The 24,168-nt window shown below is 53.9% G+C and overlaps 6 protein-coding genes across 6 annotated transcripts; 5 read left to right on the top strand and 1 right to left on the bottom strand.

The window, feature by feature from the left end:
* Nucleotides 1-2,689: 2,689 nt before the first annotated feature.
* PODANS_2_9380 (uncharacterized protein) lies at nucleotides 2,690-5,614 on the top strand (the record flags this gene model as incomplete). The annotated part of the gene is made up of 4 exons (XM_001911711.1): nucleotides 2,690-2,964; nucleotides 3,068-3,279; nucleotides 3,345-3,871; nucleotides 3,959-5,614. The coding sequence occupies 4 exons, from the start codon at nucleotides 2,690-2,692 to the stop codon at nucleotides 5,612-5,614; spliced, it is 2,670 nt and encodes an 889-aa protein (XP_001911746.1).
* A 1,785-nt stretch (nucleotides 5,615-7,399) lies between these two features.
* Nucleotides 7,400-10,435, top strand: PODANS_2_9390 (uncharacterized protein; the record flags this gene model as incomplete). Its single annotated transcript, XM_001911712.1, has 1 exon — nucleotides 7,400-10,435. One exon carries the CDS (start codon nucleotides 7,400-7,402, stop codon nucleotides 10,433-10,435), a length of 3,036 nt encoding a protein of 1,011 aa, XP_001911747.1.
* Nucleotides 10,436-12,438: 2,003 nt separating this feature from the next.
* PODANS_2_9400 (uncharacterized protein) lies at nucleotides 12,439-13,881 on the top strand (the record flags this gene model as incomplete). Its single annotated transcript, XM_001911713.1, has 3 exons — nucleotides 12,439-12,518; nucleotides 12,800-13,520; nucleotides 13,588-13,881. The coding sequence occupies 3 exons, from the start codon at nucleotides 12,439-12,441 to the stop codon at nucleotides 13,879-13,881; spliced, it is 1,095 nt and encodes a 364-aa protein (XP_001911748.1).
* A 1,671-nt stretch (nucleotides 13,882-15,552) lies between these two features.
* PODANS_2_9410 (uncharacterized protein) lies at nucleotides 15,553-16,359 on the top strand (the record flags this gene model as incomplete). The annotated part of the gene is made up of 2 exons (XM_001911714.1): nucleotides 15,553-15,567; nucleotides 15,628-16,359. The coding sequence occupies 2 exons, from the start codon at nucleotides 15,553-15,555 to the stop codon at nucleotides 16,357-16,359; spliced, it is 747 nt and encodes a 248-aa protein (XP_001911749.1).
* A 100-nt stretch (nucleotides 16,360-16,459) lies between these two features.
* On the bottom strand, nucleotides 16,460-18,047 carry PODANS_2_9420 (uncharacterized protein; the record flags this gene model as incomplete). The annotated part of the gene is made up of 3 exons (XM_001911715.1): nucleotides 16,460-17,481; nucleotides 17,550-17,584; nucleotides 17,713-18,047. The coding sequence occupies 3 exons, from the start codon at nucleotides 18,045-18,047 to the stop codon at nucleotides 16,460-16,462; spliced, it is 1,392 nt and encodes a 463-aa protein (XP_001911750.1).
* Nucleotides 18,048-21,786: 3,739 nt separating this feature from the next.
* PODANS_2_9430 (uncharacterized protein) lies at nucleotides 21,787-24,051 on the top strand (the record flags this gene model as incomplete). The annotated part of the gene is made up of 1 exon (XM_001911716.1): nucleotides 21,787-24,051. The coding sequence occupies one exon, from the start codon at nucleotides 21,787-21,789 to the stop codon at nucleotides 24,049-24,051; it is 2,265 nt and encodes a 754-aa protein (XP_001911751.1).
* Nucleotides 24,052-24,168: the final 117 nt, after the last annotated feature.

A 24,168-nucleotide genomic window follows, 5' to 3' on the forward strand; every position in this document is an offset into this window, starting at 1 on the left:
TGATATGTTCAGCAAAGCAGCTGATCAGCATCTCATCAGAGAACCACATCACCAGCCTCTGTAACAGCAGCAAGAAGCAAACCAATTCTGATTTGTGGGGATGAAAAGCAGGGACTCTCGAAACGGCAAAAGCTCCACCGATTGTGTGGCCCAAACATCGATCCGTAACTTTCTTGTTCCTGACTCGAAGCCGAGACCAGATGACAGATGACACAGAACTTACAAAAAGGTACCCAAGGGGCACGATCCGAAAAGTAAAAAAATAAAAATAAAAAGAATACAATGGTTGCAATGGACGGATGGTGACCACTGTGTGTTGTGCATTATCTCCTTTGCCCTTTGCGTGCTCACAGCACAGGAGATAAGGGCCTGCTTTCGCTCCATCACCACCTTCAAGTCCAGTTGCCGAGAGCACATTTTCGATATTAAAACTTCCCGTCTTTCGAGAAAAAAGAGCGAACCTTGGCCGACATATTCCCTTTCTTCTCCTGTTATAAATCTTTACCTGATATGTGTAACCCATCCAGCTTTCCTTTTCAACAACAAGACACACACCGAACATTGTATAACGAAACCCCCCTGCGGAAAAATATCGGGCCAAGAAACATATCACGACACACACCACCGGGGTGGTCGTTGCTCGGCTCGGACCAGCGGAGCCTGTCGTGTGATTGGCCAGTCTAGCCCGCTCGCGTCTTTCGCCTCTTTGGCCGTGGACGAGAGGAAGTTTTCTACTTTTTGAGAAAAGAGAGACCTGAGAAAGAGAGAGAGAGTCCTACCGCTTTAATTTGAGCTACGACGACCAAGTACTACTTACATAACGATACGAGGCAAAGTTGTGTCAAAATGTGTCACATTCTCGAGCGGAAATCGCAACTTCTTGGCCTTCCCGCTCCGTGTGACAGAATCTCTGACATGTGCCGTGCTCCATCCCCAACGAGAAGAGAAGGTGTTGTCCGCTGTTGAAGATGGGACAAAAACCCCTGGGAGGAGGATGGGGTGGAAAAAAACAAAAAAAAATCAGAGATTAGCACGTGCGCAATCGCGGGGCTGAGCGGAGCAGAACGGATCAGCTCGGGGCGGAGACACACGAACGAAGCAGCAATCTTGGGTTTCTTGTTGTTGCTTCTCTTTCGCGATTGCACCGATCTCCAGCAGCAGCAAGCAGCGGCATGGGGCAAGCGTTTTTTTGATTTTCCCTTTTTTTTTTTGGCTCCACCGGTTTAATTCTTATTGGATGCTCCACAACCCCAACGGACGGACGAGAGAGAGAAAAAGGCGGGGCCGTAAATGACAGCATCTGGAGAGAGAGAGAGAGAGAGAGAAGAATTGAGGGGTTGGCCAATGGAAGCTGGCCGATTTTGAACCACACGCACACACCACACATGGTTTTGGCGAGGGATCAGGGGTCGGATCAATGGCTCGAATTGAGAAGCTGATGATACGGACGGACGGTGCATGTTCGATGCGGTGTGGTGGTGGTAAAGCTGGCAGGTGACTGAGCATAAACTTCACGCAAGAGGAGAGGAGAAGGGGGGTCCATTCTGAAATAATCATCTGCTGGGGTTGAGAGCAGCATGTGGTTTCGTGACGACGACTTTTTGGGAGTGTTTTGTGTGTACTGGCTCGATTCGACATTTTCCCTCGTGATCGCATGTGAGTGGCCCCCCCTTGAACAACTATGTAAACCCCTTCCCGATGTGGGGACGCCTTCTTCGATTTTTCAGATTGATCGGTTTCTGTAAGGTACATGTACATGTCAAGCAACCTGAATTTCAGGTGGTTGCCGCCTGGATGTATGTATATCCACCAAAAAGAGACGCGGTCTCTTAAGGGAAACGAGAGGCTCAATGGCTAATCTGAAGACTTCATCCACGACATACATATAAAAAAAACCTGCGGCATTTGCGAGCACACGAGCAAAATGGCAGTCCAGGACGGGAGGACTGCAGTCAATCTATCAAACTGACTTTGGGCATTCCGTCGTCACCGCTGCCAGACTTTCGCAATGTTTGGTTGCAACCTCGAAGGTACATCGCATTGGCTTGCGAGTTCAAAGCAGGCGATCCGCCCGCCCCGGTACGTACCCACATGGCCATGGCCAGCCAGGGCCAACCTCTCCACACCTTGTCCGCTTCTTCCTTGTCGAGCCCCCCCAGATTACTCCATCCAACCAGGGATGAAGGAGAGTTCCAGCAAAAGGTACGTATCGTCGCCAATGTGTACTTGTGACTTCCTGGAGCCATGAGGACCATGATGGCTGGCAAGATATAATCTAGTGGTAGCCCCGTTCCCTCCTGTTTCCCCCCACCTTGCTTCTCTCTTCGTGACTCGGAATCTTAGACCGACGGGGAAGTCTAGACGCAGTACCAACGACGACGACCTCAACTTGTAAAGCATACCTTGACATTGCTTATACCATTGTTCTCTCCATTGAAGTGCTTCACTGTCGTCATCACCACCACCCCATCCAGGGTTAAGCTCTTTTCATCTTAGCGACTCGGGTCCATCTTAGAGCTCCAACGACAACCACTTGCCACTTAACAAGCTTCCGCTTCGAACTGGACGCTACCTTACTCATCGCCATTGTTTGCAAGCTCAGGGGGTCCTTCTAACCTTCGAACACTGCTCCTCACCACCATACCACACCACCGGAAAACACACACACACACACACCCATCACATCACAATGCCCGGATCAGAGTCACCAGCTCGGCAAATATCACCCGAAGCCGAAAACATGCAGCCGAGGTCGCCTCCGTCAGGCTCGGGCTCGGAGCCCGAGAGCGGTAGCCAGCAAGCCGGCACCGCCGACAGACCAAAAACCACCAAACGCCGTGCCGCGAGAGCCTGCGAATCATGCCGGAGACGCAAGGTTCGCTGTGATGTTGTCACTCAGAGCCCTTGCACCAACTGTCTGTACGAGAAGGTGGAGTGCCTGGTTCCAGAGTGCAGGAGGAAAAGGTACCTTCAAAACAAGAAATCACACTTTTCCTGTCCTTCTCCCGTCGTCTTGATCGTCATCAGTGGCTGACGTATCTCTTCTTCACTTTCTTCTCTCTTACAGAAAGCATCACTCAAGAGTCTCAGAATCTCTCGGCTCGAGTGTCGGGTCGAGTACCGAGGCTTCGCTCCTGCGGGCCAAGTGCCTCGGCTCAGCCGCGCCAATGGGCTACGCTCAGAACGGCCAAAATCTCGACTTCACTTACACTGGCAACCCTCTTTTGAGGCAGCAGCTGTTTTCCCAGGCCGGGAGTGACGCGATACGAAACCAGCAGTGTAAGTTTTATGCAAGGTCTGATAGGTGCAAGAATAACGACTCTAATTCGCCCTTGGCTTGGCAGATCTGAATCTCTCCTATCAGAACGGTGCAGCCGGCTTTGGCTCAAATGCTCCTCTCAGGCCGAGGGTGTCTCCCTCGCTGCTGTACCAAAACACCGGCTTCCCACCGCTTCAGCCTGCCATCGAAGTCAGCCAGCAACTCAAATCGGTCCTCGAGGCTCAGGCACCACCAATAGCACCGGCGGAGCCGCAGCTGCCGGCTTTCATCAAACCGATTCCCAAGGCTGTCTCCCCCGAGGATCTCGACTACCTCAATGCCAAGAAGGCTCTCACGCTCCCGCATCCTCAGCTACGAGATGCCCTGCTCAAGGCATACGTCGAATATGTGCACCCGTACATGCCCGTGATGGACGTCCATCCTTTCCTCAATGCGATCAACGACCAGACGGGCCAATCCGGCAAGATCAGCTTGCTGTTATTTCAGGCCGTCATGTTTGTGGCGACTGCTTTTGTCGATGAGGACTTGTTGAAGGCCGAGGGTTATCAGGACCGGAGGGAGGCGCGGAAGGCCTTCTTCAGCAAGGCGAGGGTGAGTTTTTTTTTTTTTTTTACGTCTTTCTGTTGGCTTGGGAGGGGAACGTTGGGTAAGCGGGGGATGCTAACCATCTGCTCCCAGGTTCTGTATGACTGCGATACTGAACTCGACCGCCTGCACCTGGTCCAGGCTCTTCTCATGATGACTTACTGGTACGAATCACCAGACGACCAAAAAGACACCTGGCACTGGATGGGCGTGGCCATCTCACTGGCCCAAACCATCGGTGTGCATCGCAACCCGGTGGCGACGAATTTCCCGCCAGCAAAGAGGGGATTGTGGAAGCGGATCTGGTGGTCATGCTACATGCGGGATCGCATGATCGCCCTCGGGATGCGCAGGCCGACCAGGATCAAGGACGACGACTTTGACGTGCCAATGCTGGAGGAGGGCGACTTTGAAATCGGCAGACTCCGGGAGGACAACCAACTGCTGGGCCCTGACTGCGCTCTGGTCCGCGACGTCGAGATGCAGAGGGAGCTGGCGTTCATGTGCATCGAGATGGCGAAGCTGTGTCTTCTTGTCAGCGAGATGCTCAGGGCGCAATACTCGATCCTCAGCCGAGGCGGCATGCGGCCGGACGTCACGACAGCGAGCACGATGATGCTCCTGCCCAAGAAGGACCAGAACCCGGACGGCTTTGCCATGACTCAGCAGGTCGACGCCATGCTCAACCAGTGGGCTGTCGGCCTGCCGTCCTGCTGTCAGCGCCAGCCGGTGCCCCTGACCCCCATCGAAGAAGGGCGCAGGCCTGTTGTCCTGCAGCGCCACCTCTTGCATCTCATCTACTACACCACCGTCTCGGCCCTCCACAGGCCGCAGTTCCTCCGCCCTCAGAGAGCCGAGCCCGTCATCCCGACAAAAGCCCAGCAGTACTCCCAAGAACGGGTGCGTGACGCATCAAGGGAGGTGATCAAAATGGTCACCGAACTCCGCCAGCACGGTCTAGAGCGGTGCCTCCCCACCACCGGCGTCACCGTCCTCCTCCCCGCAATGATCATCCAACTCCTCGACTCGACCGCCCTCGACGCAGACGACCAGACCAGAGCCCAAGCCGCCCAGGGCTTCAAGGAGCTCCTCGCCGTCATGAGAAACCTAAAGGAAATCTACGCCGCGGCATCCTACGCCGTCAACTTTATGACCTGTGTTCTCCAGGGACGGGCCTCGCAGCAGCAGGTGCAGAGACCGCAGCAGGCGTTTCAGAGCGTGTCCACTGCTACTCCTGGTGGTGGGATGAACATGATGCCTTCTTCCATGCCGGAGCGGCCGTCGACGCCGCCGCCGGATGACTCGCAGTTTATCAGCTCGGCTATGCAGGGGGTCAATAACCTTTACAATCACCCCCAGCATCAGACGCCCGGGTTTGCGGGGAGTGGGATGGCGGCTGGTGGTGGTGGGGAGATGGAGGATACTATCATGATGATGGGTGGGCAGACGCCCCCCGGGACGGATTATGACTCTGGGTCGCCTGGGGCGGAGCATGGGGGTAGTGGTCTTGATGGTGGCGGGGAGGAGACGTTGAAGCACCACTTTGGGGGGGCTCAGCAGAGCGCGACTAACGGGGCGGGGAATGAGGTGGTGTATAGTGAGTGGTTGGAGGAGTATCCGGGTGATATTGGGGGGCCGGATGGGGAGTTTTTGGGGATGGGGATGGATATGGGTGGTTCGGGGTTGGGTGTCGTGGGGGAGGAGGCCAATGCGAGGTATGAGTGGAACTCTATGAGCATGGGTGGTTGAAGAAAAATATGTGATGGGGGAGGCGACAGAAGGAGAGAGAGAGAAGAAAAGCATTACGATATACCCTCGGGGGGTGTTGAAATCGCAAGGAAAGGAAAAAGAACGGAAGGGAATGGCATGGAAAGGACATGGGCAAGGGCGTTTTTTGGGATGTGGGTTGAAATAGGCATTTGGGATTGATTGGGTTATATAGGAAATTCTTTGGAAAGCGATTTGACGGGTTACATCTTGAAGATAGAGGAGGAGGAAGTTTGGAAAGAAGTAGAATCGGATGAGAATGACGACGACTAAGACTGGACCAATTGGTTCGGAGAGTTGAGAAAATATTATTAATTTTGATGATGACCCTTTGGTTGCCCGCCCTGTGTGATGATTGTGAATGGCTTCGAGACATGTGAGAGGACTCCGGAGACAGACTGAGACAGTCCACCACACAACTCCGGCGAAGAGTGGATGTTGATGATTCAAAACTCAACATCGTTCCCTTGTGAAGAGAGGTTTGGTGGAGATTTTCCCACGTCATTTTTTGTGAGTGTGCGCTTCGGCCTCGTGTCGTTGGAAAGCGAATGAGTGTGGATCAGTCAGTGGATTGTGCATCCCCTGCCGTGGGCGTTGCTGGGAAGATGAATGACGGGAATTAGTGCGGTTCGGGAGTGTTGCTATCTACTTCAGGGCGAGAGGATGCTGGCGACGTGTTAAGGGTGTCTCATCACCAACCTTGTCGGTCTCATGTCCGTTTGGGCCTAGCCCGGACGCCCCGGCTGCTACCCGAAATCACATCCCCAGAAGAAGGCGACTTTGGGGAGGTCCAAGATGGAGATCTGGGTGGGTTGTGTTACCAACCGCCAATTAAATGAGGCCGGGGTTCCTCGAAATACACTGAAACTGCCCTGCTCTGTTACTTTCCACTTTGTCGTCTCTTTCTCTCCCTTCCTTTCGGTGTGTGCGCTCACCGGTCTAATCATCAGTCGCTCTTTTTACCTGAACTGTGTTCGTTGTTCTACTGTCGCTCCCTTTGTCTACCCGTATCGCTTTTGCCCAACATCGCATTACTCTACCTGAATAACCCAATTGCCAATTGGGTCTCAAGTTCTGCGACCTCAGCCCTGACGTGTTGCGGTTTCATCGAATCTACCCTCTTTATTGGAGGACGCGCTGCCTGGCTCTGCTCTTGACACCACCCACTCGGATTAGGCTTTGGGCGGAATCGCATACGGCGTCTCGCCTTCTTTTTTGACAAGTCGCCCTAACCCAAGGTTTTGCGCCTGGCGGACAACGCACTGAGCGGGCTTTCTACAATCTGCACGTGCCCGCCACCAAGATTTCCTGTTTGTTCTGGGCCTTCTAGTTGGATCGGGGCCTTCTTTTGCTTGTTCTTCCTTGTTCGTGTCGCCCTTTCAGCGAATCATTTGACTGCCTGTGGGCACCTGCAACGGAACGCAAGGCGCAGCACGAAGAGCGAATCACAGCGGTCAAGCTTTCCCAAGCTTCCGGAGCTTCAGCAGCCGCCAAAAACGCCCTACCTCTTCCTCCACCCTTTGTAAACTATGGGACGCTCCGAGCAGAGGAAATCATACAACGTCTCGCCAGGCTCATAGGAGGGCCATTATGTCGCGCGGCGACCTGCCCCGAGATCACCACTGAACGAACATACGAGAAGAAAACGAAGAAGAAGAAGAAGAAGCTCGACCGACACCACGACAGACCGACGACAACTACACCGACGACGACGAAGAAGAACAACACCAAACAGCAGCAGCAGCAGCAGCAGCAGCAGCAGCAGCCATGGATGACCCACCGCCCATGACGGCTGCTCACCACCACTACGCAGCACCGCGGGGACGCCAGCTCGGCACAATTCCAGAACACCACGCGACGACCGCCGGCGGACCACGGACAACCGACGATTTGCTTCTGAACCTGACACCACGAGCTGCCGTCGAAGCTTTCCAGAACCCCTCGGGTTCCCTCAAAACATCCATCGATGCCGCGACACCCTTCGAACAGGCCTTTGCCATGCGGGCCGCCATTGCCTCGAGCAACATTGCGGATTGGCTCGAAGACCTTTCCAGCTGGCCATGGCCCAAGGGAGGAGGTTCTGCCGGATTTGAGATGCCAATGGCAAAGAGGAGGAGAGTTTCCAATGGAATTGACCGGGCGGACGAAGACGACCAGATGTACATTGGCAGCCTCGAGGTCTCTCAGGTGGTCCGGTACGAGAAGCGCATTGACGAGATCAACCAGGGTCTGGAGAAGCTCGACATTGAGGAGATCAAGACGCAGGTGCTACACAACCACATCATGCCGCTCTCTAGACCGGGGACCCCGTTGTTGGACTCGGGCCGTTCCGTCTCATCTGCCCTCTCCACCTTGGCAAGGATGGACGATCTCACGGCGCTGCTCACGGCCACCCTCATGCAAGCGCTGCCGAATATCTCCAAGCTCACCAGGTTGCTGAACATCTGGACATTTCGCCTGCTTGTTTTGCGCAGGATTCCCGTCTTTTTGAAGTCGCTTGCTGATGCCGAAGTGGCGCTTCAGTCTGGGTGGCACGCGATTGGTGTCAAGTCTACGAAGGCGGATGCTGCTGATACTGCCAGCTCGAACGGACCCCCCTCGGGCCCTAATGGAGTCACGGTTCTTTCCCAGAAGGAGCACGAAGTGATGAAGACGGTGCTCGAGCGCAAGGTCGCCAGAACCGGCCGGGACTTGGATGCCATGCTGGACCTGCTTGAAGGGCAGCTGGACACACTTCCTGAGGAATGGATTGACCGGGTGGACTCGTTGGAGCATGAGTATGGCGAGTGGACTGTTGCATGCGAGCAGAAGATTAGAGAAGCTGAGCTGGCAGAGCTTGCGCGGACGACACCTGAGCCAAAGACTCGGCGGGTCGCTTCTGGAGACAAGAGTCCCATTCCTCCCCCAACGCCAGAGAGCAAGGCGGCCACAGACATTGCTGAGCCGGTGGTTGTTGAGGGGGAAGGGAACAGCATCTCTGAAGAGTTCAACACTTCTGCCTCATCACGGCGAGAGTATTTCCCTTTGTTCGGTATGCCAGAAGAACCAACAAAATCAGAGCCGCGCTCACAAGACGGCATCAACAACGCGCCACAGGACCTCAGCAAGCGACTGGGCCTGCCCATCAAATTTGACCGACCTGATTGGCCAGCCATCAAGGTCCACGAACCAGCCGAGGAATACGACACCAACCCCATCCGTTCAAGTCTCGACGGGACCCGGAAATGGTCTCGGTTTGACGGAAATGGTCACCTGGTATCTTTTGATGGTCTCGAGGAAGAGAAGAAGAAGGATTCCACTGGCTTGGCTGGTTCCTCTTCTGAGGAGGACCGTGTTTCGGACGCGCTCGACGGTACGAGCGGACTAGACACGACAGGGACCCCGTCGTACCGCTCCGAGGACGAGTACGAACTGACGGATGGCTCGGATGACTTTGTGCCGCAGCCGGATCTGCCGGTATTGCCCCGTTCCAGGAGAGCAAGCGATTCCGGAACGGTGGTCCATGAGGCCAGCTTGGCTAGGTTCATGGATTTCTCGAGCGACAGCCTCGACCAAGGCACCCCTGAGCGCCCTCGGCGGCGCGACGTTGATCTTGCCAGAAGCCCCGCCGAGAGTTACCGATCACCGAGCTCTCCACCAGCTCTTAACCGCGTGGCTAATAGATCCATGTCGGTTAGCTTCAACGAGGAGCCCATGATCCGACATCTGCCCAGCATCTCGAGCTCCCCCAAGACGCCAAACTATAACCAGTCCTCGTTGTATTATGATGAGATTCCAACACAGCCCAATACCCCCGACAAGGCCAACGGCCCAGATGAGAAGCTTCAGCAGCAGATTAGCGACATTCTTCAATCGGTCCCAGCTAAGATCCGGTTGACCTCAGTACTGCCGCCGATCAACCTCAACCCACCCGACTTCAAGATGCCTACGGCACGCAAGAAGATGTCCAATCCTAACCTCAAACGCAGTGTTTCCAACATGTCCCTGAGATCCAACGGCTCGCGAGCTGGCACCCCTTCTTTCACTCTTGCACCCGCTCTTGGCCGCACTCCACGGCAACGGCCCAAGCCCGGCAACCCGGAAATCAAACTCTACCACCTGTCCCGTTCTAACGGCGAAGCACCCATCAAGCTCTTCATAAGATGTGTCGGCGAGCGCGGAGAGCGCGTCATGGTCCGAGTAGGCGGTGGCTGGGCAGATTTGGGCGAATACCTCAAAGAATATGCCAGCCATCACGGCCGACGATCCGCCGTGGCCGAGGCAAGCAAGGTGGAAGTGAAGGACGTTCCCAGATCTGCTACCGCCATGGCCATGCACGCCGACGGCACCCTCGGGTCGACACCTCCCAGCAGACCAGCATCTTCCCACAGACCGATGTCCTCCCACGCGACCAGGAATGACGACTCACTGGGTCAACTCAAGGTGCGCAAGGTGAGAAGATCCAGCGCAGCTGTCGGGAGTGAGACGCCACTGGCAACGGTGACGGGGCCAGGCAATCGCAGCAACACGCCTTCGACTGGTGGATCGAGGTCGAGTTCTAGGTTGAGCTGGCCTCAGGCTGGGGAGAAGGATAAGGAGGAGGAGGTTGTGCTTGGGATGGCGGGGCCGAGGGCGAAGCAGATTGAGATGAGCGAGGAGAGCAAGCAGTGGGTTGAGAGCGTGAAGCAGAAGGTTAGGCTTGCCAGTGGTGAGAAGATGTTGCCTGCTTATCCCTCTGGGGCGCCGGATTTGGAGAGCAGGTTTGGGGAGCTGGGGAAGGTTGGGGCGACGAAGAGGCTGTTTAGGAAGCCGGGTGGGCTTTGAAATATCTTTAAAGGATAATGCGAAGGGGGGGAAAGGAAGGCGTACTAGTATAAGTCGCCGGGTTGCTGGTTTATGGATAACTATTGTCATGGATTGGGGGTTGCATCATATGGTATGATGGAGTGGAGTCAAGAAACGGGCACCAGGAAAGGGGGGGGGGGGGGGCATCATACGATGATGGACATGGTGTTTTTTATTGAATGATGGATGGATGGATATAAAGGGAGGGAGGGGGTTCACGACACGACTACGAAAAACAACAGCATTTGCGGCGGTGGATGGAAGGGGTTTCAGACTCTGGAATGAGCCATGGGCTCTCTCACCCACACACCCACACCCGTGGAGGAGTTGTTTGTGTCTGCTGATTTATCTCTTTTCCCTTTGTTTTAATTTCCTTGCCTGTCGGGTTTTATCATTCTTGCATTGTTTTGCATAAAGGTCTATTTTTTTTCTTTTAGGTTGCTATCAATACCCTGTTTCCTTTTCGGTTTTTTATTTTTGGACATGCATTTGGCTCATGGAGCATTGCTGGTGCTATAGGATGGGGTGGGCAGTTGTGATTACACTTTTAGGCCTGTTAGACCTGGGCATTTTTTGAGAAAAGGGAGGATAAGAGATTGTTAGGTTAGGTTAGGTTGACTTAATTGACAATGAGAGTATTAAAACTACCTTGCGTGATGTGTTGATCTTTGCAATGTAAATGTTTGTGATTACATGTGATGAGAGGAGAACCCAAACCCCCACGCGATCATCATATCGCTCTACAAACTCGCGATAGCTGCTGGATTCTATTTACTGGTCCCTTTAACCCAACTCTGGAAGCATCGTTCACTTTTCCCAAAACCTTTCTAACTGCTCATGTCAACCAACCATACACTACTTTCGGCAGTGATATTATGCGTCTAGAGGTGAGTGAGGTGAGGTGAGGTGATATTAGGGGCACCCTCCCGATAATACGGTCGGATCAGTTTGCGGCTCGTGCAGAAAGCCACCCCCCGCTTGTCAATTGCTGCTTGCCGATATCGTCACCTGCTGCTGACCGCTCCGCTATCGATAACAGGGTCTAAGCTACTTATGACGGTGCGGGGAAGCGGAGAGACCTGCCAGCAGGATGGAGGGGCCCCCAGTTGTTGTTATATGTGATAGCTAATTGTCCCCATATAGAGGGTGCTTGAACTGGCGAGAAGGGTCGCTATATGTACTTCTAGAATCTACCTTTCTCATCCTATCGTTTAAAAAGCAAGGCTGGTGTGGCTGATGTTGATTGCGCTGGCTGGTTGGCCTGGCTGCTTGTGGAGCGGGCAGGCACTGCGTATGAGCTGCGTCACTGGTCTTGAGCGCATTCTCGGAAGCCGATAGGCTCACCATCGAATGTTCTACAACCTCCTGCCCACATCCTGCCCACGTCGCAGCCACTCCGGCCAGGTGCACACCACAGCTTCCCTCCCCGCCAAGGCATTTCCTTACTTACTGGCCTTTGTCCTTCCCGGTTTTTCTGTGCCTTCTCTCCTCCCTAAGTTTCTTTGTGATAGCCTCATTGAACGTTTGTTTGACCCAGTGAAGGATTTTTGGCTTCTTCCTTGTAACATAATCCATTTCGACCTCGACGGAACTGCTTCGCAAAGAAAGAAAGACCCGTCCGCTTCTTTGTTGACCACGCGAGATCAACCAACTTCCCCCCCCCCTCGACGAGTGTTACAGCTCATCCATTCTAGCTGCAACTAGCGACCCGTGCAGCGAGCGAACCAGCAGTCTAGCCTTTTCACCCACTTTCACCCACTCTATTTACTCCAGTTCAGCTGCAAGCAAGAAAGCATTTCCTGCAACCCAACTCATCAGGAGTCTCTTCCCTTTCGCGCCAGTACCTATTTTCCCCGACCAACCCCCACGTTCCCCCCCAAACCTAACATCATCTTTCCCGCAACAACAAACATCATGTCATCGTCACTCCACTCTTCGCCAACCGATATATACCGCACCGACAACCACATAAATCACCAAAAATGGTCAAAGAGACTAAACTCTACGACCTCCTGGGTATATCCCCCACCGCAAATGCAGACGAGATTAAGAAGGCCTACCGGTGAGCTTCCCTCCTCACACCGCTTCCCTGCTCCTCCCCCCCCACCTTTTGCCACAGTTTCAAGTCGTGAAGGCAGCTACCCGCACGGATGGGCTCAGAAGTTGCTTCTGACACTCATTGAGAGTGCGGATGTCTGCTTCTGCTGCCGCTGTCGTTCTACCTTCTTTGTTGTCTCGTGGCGTTTGCTCGTCTGCCTTGACGAAACACGAAACAGTTGTGGCCCATGCCCACGCAGCCGGTCTATACTTTGGTAAATGATATAAGCTGACACCCCCTCGCAGGAAAGCCGCTCTAAAATGGCACCCCGACAAGAACAAGGACAACCCGGACGCTGCCGAGCGCTTCAAGGAGTGTGGCCAGGCCTACGAAATCCTCTCTGACCCAGAAAAGCGAAAGCTCTACGACCAGTTCGGCCTCGAGGTGCTTTTGCGGGGTGGTGCCCCGCCTCCGGATGCTGGACCTGGACCAGGCCCGAACCCATTTGCTGGAGCCGGCGCTGGCGGTATGCCCGAGGGCTTTGCTTCCTTCTTTTCGAACGCAGCTGGCGGCGGCGGCGGCGGTGGCGGCACGCGCTTCTCGTACGGCTTCAACTTTAGCGATCCGAACGACCTCTTCCGGAACACCTTCCGCGAGAGCAGTGGTGGCGGCGATCCGTTTGAGGATATTCTGTTTGGTGCTACGAGGGGTGCTTCTGCTGGCAGGTCACGCGGGCCTAGGGGGTCTTTTGGATCTGAAAGCATGAGGGCCAGGCAGCCGACGCCAGAGGTGACCACGGTGGAGAGGCCGCTGCCGCTTTCGTTGGAGGATCTCTTCAATGGCGTGACCAAGAAGATGAAGATTAAGCGCAAGACTTTTGATGAGACTGGGAAGCGGATAACGACGGATACGGTGCTGGAAGTGCCCATCAAGCCTGGTCTCAAGAAGGGGAGCAAGATTAGGTTTAAGGGTGTCGGTGATCAGGAGGAGGGTGGGCAGCAGGATTTGGTGTTTATTGTTGAGGAGGTAAGTCGAGCACCGTTTACGAGACTGTCAGAACAAGGATGAATATTTGCTAACATGTCGTGCACAGAAACCCCATCCGCTTTTTGCCCGTGAGGGCGACGACATCGTTCACACGATCGACCTGGATCTCAAGGAAGCCTTGACGGGCTGGAAGCGGCAAGTGACGACGATTGAGGGCAAGAACCTCAACATTGACAAGGCCGGCCCGACGCAACCCGGCAGCTCGGATACCTACCCCGGACTGGGTATGCCAATCTCGAAGAAGCCCGGCCAGCGCGGCAACTTTATCGTTAGATATAACGTCAAGTTTCCCATGACGTTGACGCCAACGCAAAAGGCAAAGTTGAAGGAGATTTTGTGATTTTGACACACAAAAAGCAAATCTCTGAGACTGGCTCTTTGGGGATTCACACCACATCTCGGTCAACAGCACATATGATCATTACATCATGATATGGGGCGTTTGGGTGATTTTTTTTTCGAGTCAAGTGTGTCTTGTTTTATGTCTTGTGTGTTTTTATTTTTTCATGGCTTTCACACGAGCAAACCAATTTGGCATTTGTATGTACAGGAAGGCTGGTTGGTTGGTGGTGGTGTTGTTGGTGGGGGTGGTGGTCAAGGAGAGAGCAAATTGATATCATGGGGAGGTTTTAGGTTGGGCGTGGTGGATACATACATTGAATCAGTGTGGATAAGGAGAAGAAGAAGGGGAGGAGGATAATAGGTACATATTCTTTGCTCGTGGTGGAGAGGGGAATAATACAGTGTTATCAAGTCTGTCCTTGCTAGATATGCTGCTGTTGGGTGTGTAGGATGGGTGCGGCGTTTTTGGAATTTAAAACGTTGTGCCAGGCCGGCAAAGCGGCGGTGTTTAACCTGCAGAGGCGTTAATATATTTTGCAGTGTTCCAAGAGTTTCAGGATCTGGTAACCGGTGATCCCGGTGAGATAGACTCCAATGGGCCGGTGGTTTGTTTACACGTGTAAGTTGACGTGATATTGGTCATTGGGGTTGGCATTGGGTGATGGATTAGGTAAAGAGCCGGGGAGGCATGAGGTGAGCGAGATAGTGGGATCTGGGAAGGGGAATTGGGATTGGGAACCCTGAATATTCTGAATATCTTCCGCGATTTGCTCAAGAGGCATCCACGGTACCGGAGGATGTGAGATGTGTGTGGTGTGGGTGGTGGGGGGGTGGGTTGGTCTTGGTGAGGGGCTTGGTGAGATCCGAGCAGGACCCTTCCAAGAACCTCCCTCCTCACCTGTGAAGCTCTCAGTTCTTGTGGTAGAATTTTATTTGAAAAGACATAGCAATTGAGTTCAGCATCATCAATCATGGCTTTCTTTTCTTATGACAGCTATTTACAATCCCCATCAACCACCAGATCGGAATTTACACCCCCAGGGTGAAGATACCCCCAAATTTAGCGCACCCATGATATCTTGGCCGAGAGAAAAGGTCCCCTGTTTCGGCCCAATTTTTCAGGGATGAACCGGTCTGGGCAAGGGCCACTATGACGACATGATCGACAGAGGGGTAGGGTGGTTCAACCGTAACGGCCCGCGAATTGAACTCTGCCCCTCGTTTGTTGGTTTCAATTGAATTGGTTTTGATTCCGCTTCCAAAATGCGAGAGGGGAAGACCGCGTGCTGCTATTCCAAGAGGGGGGCCAAGGATCGGGTGGAAAGGGGTCCAACTGAGCGGAATACCTAGATTCTGGGAAATAAAAAGAACACGTGCTTTCCCCCTCGGGAGGTTTTCCGCCTCTTCTTCTTCATCTTTCTCGAAAGTCAAATTGGAAAGTAGAGGGAGATAAGCTTCTTCCAGCCAGCCAAGTGTACCTGCCATCTACGTCTTTTAACTTGTTGCCCGTCCTGTGGATTATTAGACTCTCTGTCTGATAAGCTCTCGGCCGAATCTTTCCCGAACAAACAACAACCCCAATCACTCTCAGACGAACCCTCTCTGTCCACTCTGAATAACCTCACTTTTTTCCCCCGCTCCAACCACTACCACCCAAACAACCATCAAAATGTCTTCCCAAAAGGTATTTCTTTCCCCCGCCCCACCCCCCATTCTCACGGTAGCTAAACCCCCCTCCCCCCAGATAACAACCATCCTCCTCGACTGCGACAACACCCTAGTCCTATCCGAAGACCTAGCCTTCGAAGGCTGCGCCGACCTAATCAACGAAATCGCCACCACCAAATCCGTCCCCCTCCCCCAGCCCTTCACCGGCCCCTCCCTCATCACAGAATTCGTCGGCCAAAACTTCCGCGGCATGATGGTCTCCCTCCAGAAGCGCTACAACTTCTCCATGACCGACGCCGAACTCGACGACTACGTCCGTCGCGAGGAAGACGTCGTCATCGCCAAGCTAAAGGAGAAACTCGTCCCCTGCGTCGGGGTTGATGCGGTGTTGGAGAAGCTCGCAAAGGAGGGGAAATACAAGCTTGCTGTTGTTAGCTCGAGTGCCTTGAGGAGAGTAAAGGCGAGTGTGGAAAAGGTTGGGCAGGATAAGTACTTTGGGAAGGATGTTTATAGTGCGGCGACGAGCCTGCCGGTGCCGACGAGCAAGCCTGATCCGGCGATTTATCTGCATGCGATCAAGGTCATGGGGAAGAGGGCGGAGGAGTGTATTGCTGTTGAGGACAGCAAGTCGGGGACGTTGAGCGGGACGAGGGCGGGAATTAAGGTGGTGGGGTATGTTGGGCCTTATCCGGAGGAGGAGAAGGAGCACATGACACAGGTGTTGACTGAGGCGGGGGCGGTGGTGGTGATGAGGGATTGGAGTGAGTTTGAGGGGGTGTTGGAGAGGATTCAGAAGGGCGAGCTTTAGAGTGGACGACATGTGGGGTAGAAAGATAGAGGGGTGGGTTAGAGGATAGATAATGCAGGTCTAGAGAGATACAGGGAGCTTTAGCTGATGATAAATTTGTTCACTTTCGCCAGTCCATCAAGTAACTGTTTACGCTTTGGAGGGTGGCTCTGCCGGGGTTGGCGTCGGGGACTGTGTTCATGATGTGCCCTAGTTTGACCCGGATGGCAGTCTTGGTGAAGGACTCCCTTTGGTCACTTGCTGACCAAATGTTTCCCTCGGCGTCAAAACACCAGCAGTAGAGAGCTAGAGCGACGCCTACCGAGAGATCTTTTCCTGACCCGCAGAGTATAACGAACCTCTTCTCAGGCACTGTGCCTTCCACGTCTGGTTTTGTCTCGCACAGAAAACGAGATGCAAACTCACAGATCCTTGGCAGAGCATCTCTCAACAGCCTACTGGCAGCCTTGCTCTTCCCCAACCCAACCTCGATATGAGAAGGTGACTTGACCCAAGAATCCTGAGGGGTTGTCTTGGGCAGCAAGCTGACTACACACGTCCCCGGGGTCGCAAGTTGAGCGTCAACCGCTTCGAGGGTGCCTACATAGATCCCCGGAGCAACTCTTCTCACTTGCCCGGCGGAATCACCGGCGGGCCCTTCCTCGGCCACGAGCCTCTCGATAAGCTCGGGGAGGTCACTCTCTGGTGTGGAGACTAACTCATCCTTGTGCTTCCACCAAATCTGCGCCGTCAGACCCAGCGCCCAGTTCTCCGTGTCGTCTCCTGCTCCCTGGATGTACCCGCCCTCACCTAGCTCTGTTCCAGTGACTCTTCGGGAGCTGGTGCAGCAGACTACTGGGTGGAAGTCCTCGGAGAATGCAAGATCGAGAGCGTCGTCTTGGGTTATCCAGAACGGGCGGAGCGGTTTCTTCAGCTGGGCCCTGAGAGGTGCGAGGTCGATTTTGAGTGAGCGAAAAGACTCGACAAAGTCCGGGAGCCGGGCTGAGATTTGACTGGCTTCCGAATCCGAGACTGCGTTTGGTGGGACGTGGAGGGTGTGTGAGGAGGGGATGTCTGGGAAGAGGGCCCGGTTGAGGACTGCACACCAGGTTGGGATTGTTTTGCTTAGAGCGTCTGGGTGTCCTGATCAGGGTGTTGTCAGACTTTGTTTCAGCGAGTGGATGGATGCAAAGGATGGAAACAAAACTCACGTTTGCCTCGCCGGGTAGAGTCAACAATGATGCACCTGCAGGTAGGTAGCCGTCGGATTAGTTCATGATCCCCCCAAACCGACGAGTTCAGTTGGCTGGTAAACGTGGACGGGTAGCCGCATGATAATAATTAAAAAAAAAAATACATGATAGACATTCATACCCATTATGTTCCCCAGCTACACCCAGCAAATGCAGATTTATCCTCCTCGTGCTAAACTTCCACTGGCCGGTGTGCCCATCTGTGCTTTTGAAGTAAGCAGAGGCTGTCTTCCTGGCCGGATCGATATACCAGCTCCCGCAGCGCTCATTCGCGACCAACGGCAGCTGCAACGCGTCAGCAACACTTTCGACAAAAGAGGCGTCGTGTTGGATCGATCTGAGCCGGTTTGTGATGGAAAGGTTGGAGCGCTTGAGGTCTCCGAGAATGCGTGAAAAGTTGTGGTTGGCCTGCTCGGGGAATATCACCTCGGCCAGCGTGGGGGTTGCTGCAGCCATGATGGAAGAATCCTGTCCGGGCTGTTGGCGTTGTGGCTCTCATAAAATTACCTCGAAAGTGAATGAAGCTCAAAGATGATACCAGATTTGATCGTCCCCCGCAGGGCTTGAAAGGGGTGCTGTGGTTGGGCCGTCGTGGTGCGCTAAAAATTCCACGTTTAGCGGGGACGGTTAGCGTTGTCTCGTAGGGCTGAAGATAAACTGGGGAACATTCCATTTCTTTTTCCAGGTTCCGCTCTTCACTTTGAGTCCGAGGTGCGAGATTGCTCACGGTAGAGAATGAATAGCAACCGGTGAGTAGACCTGATGCTTGACAATAGCACAGGCCGCGTATGCCAGATCAAATTCCAGGATATTGTTCATGACGACCACAGAGAGTAGCCTCGCGGTAGAGGGTATATCAGATTCAATCGGCCGATAATAGGACCGTTGCACACAACGGCCCGCTAGCTACGTTGCACGATCGAAAGCTTCCAAGCTTCTTCGGTCATCAAATAGGCATGGTGGCCTCCCGAGGCCATCAGCAGCAGCCAAAGCTCGAGACTTGCCGAAGTGAACCATCGGGGTCACCGACCAGATGCCTAGTTCTTGGTTCTGGCGCCAAAAATATCATCTCGTTGTCAATAATGTCAGATCAACGATATAACTTACAAGAAACACTAAGAGAAACCCATATTTACACATTTGTCAGGCAATGGGTTTGAAACATGGGATTGTTGGGGACACGGAGCAGCGCAACATCGAGAAACGCTTGCTCAACAGTCTGGGCAAACCCCAAAACCTGGCCCCGCGATCTGACTGGCTACTAGTGGTGTGTTTTGAACTCGAAGGATTCAACCAGCTGCGGCCAGACACGTCCCAGAGCTGGCCAAGTATGATTCGGGACCCGGCTGCCACTTATCATTGTGTGATTTTACACAACCCATGGGCCTGGACTGGATCTTTCCTTGGACTATGGGGAAGCGATTTTGGTCAAGCAGGGGAAATAAGGACCTGCTGAGATAGTTCGGACTGAGAGAATAGTGACTGAGGTCTAAGCCACACACATATCTCCTAGCAAGCAGCTTAGTCATCAGATCAAAGCATGGGCGGATATACGAACGTGTGTCTTTCCTCTGTTTACCCGGGGATACACGGAGGATCGCCGGCCTTTGGCCTCACCGCTCGTCTGCACGACCGCAGACCGGCTCCGAACAAGATAACGGACCTGCTTGCACGGCCCCGTTCGTTCGGTGGCAGAATGTTTGCACAGCCTGCCCCACATCTGAGAACGGATTCCAGAGTCGGCTTGGGGAAGAGGGGCCGAAATGCAATGGACAGCACCTTGCAGAGACCGACAGGAAGAAAAGCAAACTTCCCGCTTCTTGGCCACCATTCTTCGGTGGTCAAGCTTATTCCAATCCCTTCTTAGTTTGAGAAAGATACGAACGAGGGATATTGACGGCTAGCTTGATAATTCTGAAATTTGTGAGTACGGAGTGTATTGGCCGTCCCCGAGGGCACATGGCGCGGGATGTGCCCTCATGGCTATTCTCCAAAAAAAAACCAGTGGGAGGGCTCACCGCTTCCACACCACCCACATCATGGAAAAACCTCCCCCAAATCAGCAATGCCACCTCCACACTTGGAAGATGTGGCGCAGCATCTCAGACTGAGGCAGCCAGCCGTTTGAAGAGCACCAGTGACTTCATTTTGCGGGGAGATATCGACGCCATCTGGATTAACCCTGCCTTTGAGCATTCTGAGATTCGAGGCTCGGCATAACCCTGGTCCGTCTCAAGTCTCACTCTCCCAGTCAGCCGGCGAATGGCATCTCACGAGACTCGACCCCCGGAACTCTCCGACGATATGTTGATATGACTTGCCAAATCGGGACACAACTTTCGAGGACCAGACGGCGCAAATATCCCCCGCACCCGACTGAAAGGGACCTGACGATAGGAGATCGAGTGGCTCAGATGAAGTCCGACGAGGATGAGTCTCAGACCTTAATATCAAGCAAGAGTCGACGCATGAATCGCACGTCTGCGTAGGGCTGAACTCGCGACTTGCAGAAGCCACTCGGCTCTGCATCAAGGATTGTCCAATGCCCGTCATTGTCATTTTTCAATGTCTTGACAGGATGGCCATGCATCGATCGACCGGCTGGTGGTTGTTGGTTACGGCCAATTGGTACCATCAAAGGCGACCCCAAACATGGGCGTCGTTGGCTTGCTCATAGGGCTGAAATGGAGGGGCAAGCTCTTCTTTAGCATAGAGGTACCACTCAGGTATGGACCGTGCTCGTCGACCCCGCCATCCATCACTCTCCGCCTTCCCCTCCAACGGCATGTTCCTATCTCCATGATATCGGCCGGTATCTGGTTCGGATCAACGCACCGGCGTTTTGTTAAAAAGACAGGCTGAAAAGCAAGGCTCGACAAGCAAGCCAGCGGCGCAAAGGCTTCGAGCTGGCGGTCAGTATAACGTATGTGGTGAATCGGGACACGATGGCTCTAGACCTATTGTCAATGGAGAAGGACCGTCTCTGACAAATGGAGGACACGCGAAAGTTCCCAAACGGGTGATGGTGAGGGAGGACGGCAGTAGTGTTTTGGTAGCACGAGGTCGCTGCGTCATCACCGTCGTCGTCTGTCCCCCCGTACCCCGTGGGATTTTGGTGGAGGCGCGGTGCAGCTGTCTTGATGCAATACTGATGTCGAAGGGTAAGGTAACGGGCGGGGTCCAGAGCGTGGCGTCTGCATTCGACCCCAATTCCAGGCAGAGCTCCTTCCCATCGAGGAAGACTTGTTCCAAAACATTCCGTCACGTAATAAACGGAGAACCGTCACTGATGATTATTTCGGCAACCAATTACACCCCGCATCAGCCAATCCCGAACTCAAACGTCAGCCACCAAGGTGAGACGATAGAGTTGAGCATCGCAGCCGTGTGACGGCTTGCCACGCAGACTAGCTAGAGTTCAGCAGACACAAGTCGGCATTATTACTATTCTTTGCCTTATTTGCCCTCGCTCGGAGCACTCGATAGGACTGACGCACTGGTTTCTCTCGGACTTTCCAAGATCGATGTGCGAAAGGAAATCATCGAGATGCAATATGCATGGTACATATAAGTACCTACCTTTACCTTAGTCTAGCCCTCACCCCTTGCGAGAAGCGGCAGGGTACCCTGGGCGCTGAGACAGACACTAGCCCGGGCCGCCCGCATGCCCTGAACGACAAGAAAAAGTGGGCTGAACGGCGGCCTGAACGAGCCGTGGTCGCCTGCAGGTATCATTCATATCCCATTATTAACGAGCCTCGCCCACCTTCCCCCTCAACCCCCTTGCTCAGGTTCTGTCTTGCAGCAAAGCTGTGCCCACCTGTCTCCACGACAAGACGTTTCCAGCAGAAATGATGCGCCCTTGAGCTGACCTCCAACATTAATACCTTTTCCCCTGGTGCTCGACCAATTCTCCTCTTGCACACTCACCTTCACTTTGTTTTATTGTTGACTGCAAAGCTGGGGCTTCCCTGTCTCCATACAAACACCGTCCGAACTCAAGCTTCCCTGTTTACTCCATCGATCAAGGGCCGGCCCGAACGACTTATACCAAGGGCTCCGCCAATCGAACAACAACGTGGGCAGTGTAGGTAATTTACAAGAGGTGACAGCTCAACGCGCCCCAAGAATTCTGACAAGCCAAGCGCGATGGCTTCTCTGATGCCAGTCCACGCTGTCTTTGCGCCAGCTGGAAATGGCGCTTCGAATGGTGGTGGTGGTGGTGGTGATGGGCAAAAACCAAAGCGCGCGAGAACCAGCAAACCCAAGGTCAAGACGGGGTGTAACAACTGCAAGTAAGGGACATCCTCCCGCTGTCATCCCGCCAACGAGGTTCAAACTTCCCGGTGATGCATATTGTTGTGTCTGTTGGTTGGTGGCGCTGACCCCTGTTCTCCACAGACAACGAAGGATCAAATGCGACGAACTTCGACCAGAATGCTACAACTGCGTGAGATCAAAAAAGATTTGTTCCGGATACCCTCCTCCTCCGCGCAGCGCCAGACCGTTTGAAGAAATTAGAATTGCACCAAAACCAATTGCCGGTGCCGGTGCCGGTGCCGTTGCGGCCGCTCCCCCACCCGTTCGCGATGCTCTTCAACTGCAGCCTCACCCACGACGGGTGGCCAAACAGCTCAAGCGGACCACAAGCCCCCTTACACCAGTAACACCTCAAGCGTTCATGATGCCAACAATGCCAACCATGCCGGCTTTGCCGATTAACGTCTCGATAAATCTCCCATTCACCGCCGAAGAAGGACTCTATTTCCAGCTGTTCCGTGAGCGGACGGCAAGTGAACTCTCGGGCTTCTTCGACTCTGCCTTCTGGGCACGAAGCGTCCTGCAGGAATGCCATGGCGCATCCGCCATTCGGCATGCGGTTGTTGCTCTCGGAGCCTTGTACAAAACTCTAGATAAAACAAACGAGTCACCGCCGGGGTCACCAAGTTCAAACGCCAGCCCCTATGATAGTGCCAGGAGGCACTGGGAGATGGCTTTCAGGCAGTACGCCAACGCTCTGAGCGCGCTAATCAAGGCCGATTCAGCAGAGTCCTCCAACAGGACGAGATTGATGGCGAGCGTGCTGTTGGCATGCTTTGACTCGTTTGTTGGCGACCACCAGCAAGCTATTGTCCAAATCCAAAATGGGCTTCGACTGTTGGAGAAGCTCCGCCAGGAACGGAGACGGGCATTCTTACCCAAGCCTGAGGAGCCGGTGGAGGAAGAGCTCATTCAGATGTTCACTCGACTAGCCATTCAAGCAAAATCCTACGACATGGCCTTCCATTTTCCACAACCCTATGTCGTCCGCCTGACCGCGGCTGCCCAAGACCCCAGCTCACCGGGCTCTGAGGGCGGCTCGCCCATTTCAACTGACCAAGGTCCCGTCCCAGAGCGATTCTCAACTGTGCAGGAAGCTCGTATCGTATGGGATCGCCTTGTCGAGCGCATCTTCCGCTTCACCGAGACTATGTTTGTTGAGGCTCAACACGGTGTCATGGGCATCCTTCCAACCACGCTGGCGCAGCGCGGTATGCGCTTCAAAAAGGAAATGGATGACTGGGCTCATGCATTCGAACACATCCTTCAGTCCAGAACGGCACCGGGCGTGAGCAGCCAGGAAAAGGCATGCATTGCTGCAGTGAAGATGCATCAGATCATGAGTAGTATTCTGTTTATGATGACATTTTCCGACAGCGAGCTGCACTTTGACAAGTTCACGCCGGATTTCAAGCACATTGTGGATCTCGCTCTGGAAGTTGTTGGTGACGAGGAAAGAAGAGCGGCAGCCAAGCGTTGCCCAGATCAGAGATTCTGTTACCACCAAAGCCGATGCGAACCCGATATCTTTGGAGGCCACGAATACGCCGCACGCCATATCAAGCCCAGCTTCAGCGCGGATCTGGGTATCGTTCCGCCGTTGTATGTGGTGGCGACCAAGTGCCGTGACCCCATCCTTCGACGGCAGGCCATTCAGCTCCTGAGGAGCAGCGCCAGGAGAGAAGGCATGTGGGACAGCGAGCTGACGGCACGCATCGGGATGTGGATCGCCGAGGTAGAGGAAGAGGGTTTGTTTGCCCCCAGTGATTTTACTCCGTCGCCCACCGGTTCGAGCCCTGTACAGCTGTACTCGCCCCGTCCGTCGACAAGCGGCAGTTCTTTGACGCCGCCGCCTTCTGCGACATACAGCGGAGGCCGATCGAGCCTCAGCCCTCAACCTGGGTTTGAGTACACAGACAGCCCGCCTAGTCAGAATGGATATGCACGACAGTCGTCGCTTTCACCCAGTGTTTTGTCGGTGCAGATACCGAAAAAGATTGTGCCGGCAGAGAAGCGCGTCATGGTCAGGGCAGTCGAGTTCAGCCTGCGTGACCGATCGGCTACGATACAACTGGGCTCGCGAAACCTCAGACTGGGGACACCGGATTTGAGGACGAAAGTAACGAGGATTACGTGGTGATGGAATTATGGGTTTATCTTTTTGCTTTTCTCTTCTTGAATATCTCGACTTTCTCATATACCCGGACAAGTGCTCTCTAGTCTTGTACAGAGGAGGTCTTTTTTTTCTTTTCTTTTC

Source organism: Podospora anserina, chromosome 2 (assembly GCF_000226545.1).
Source record: "Podospora anserina S mat+ genomic DNA chromosome 2, supercontig 2".
NCBI lineage: Eukaryota > Fungi > Ascomycota > Sordariomycetes > Sordariales > Podosporaceae > Podospora > Podospora anserina.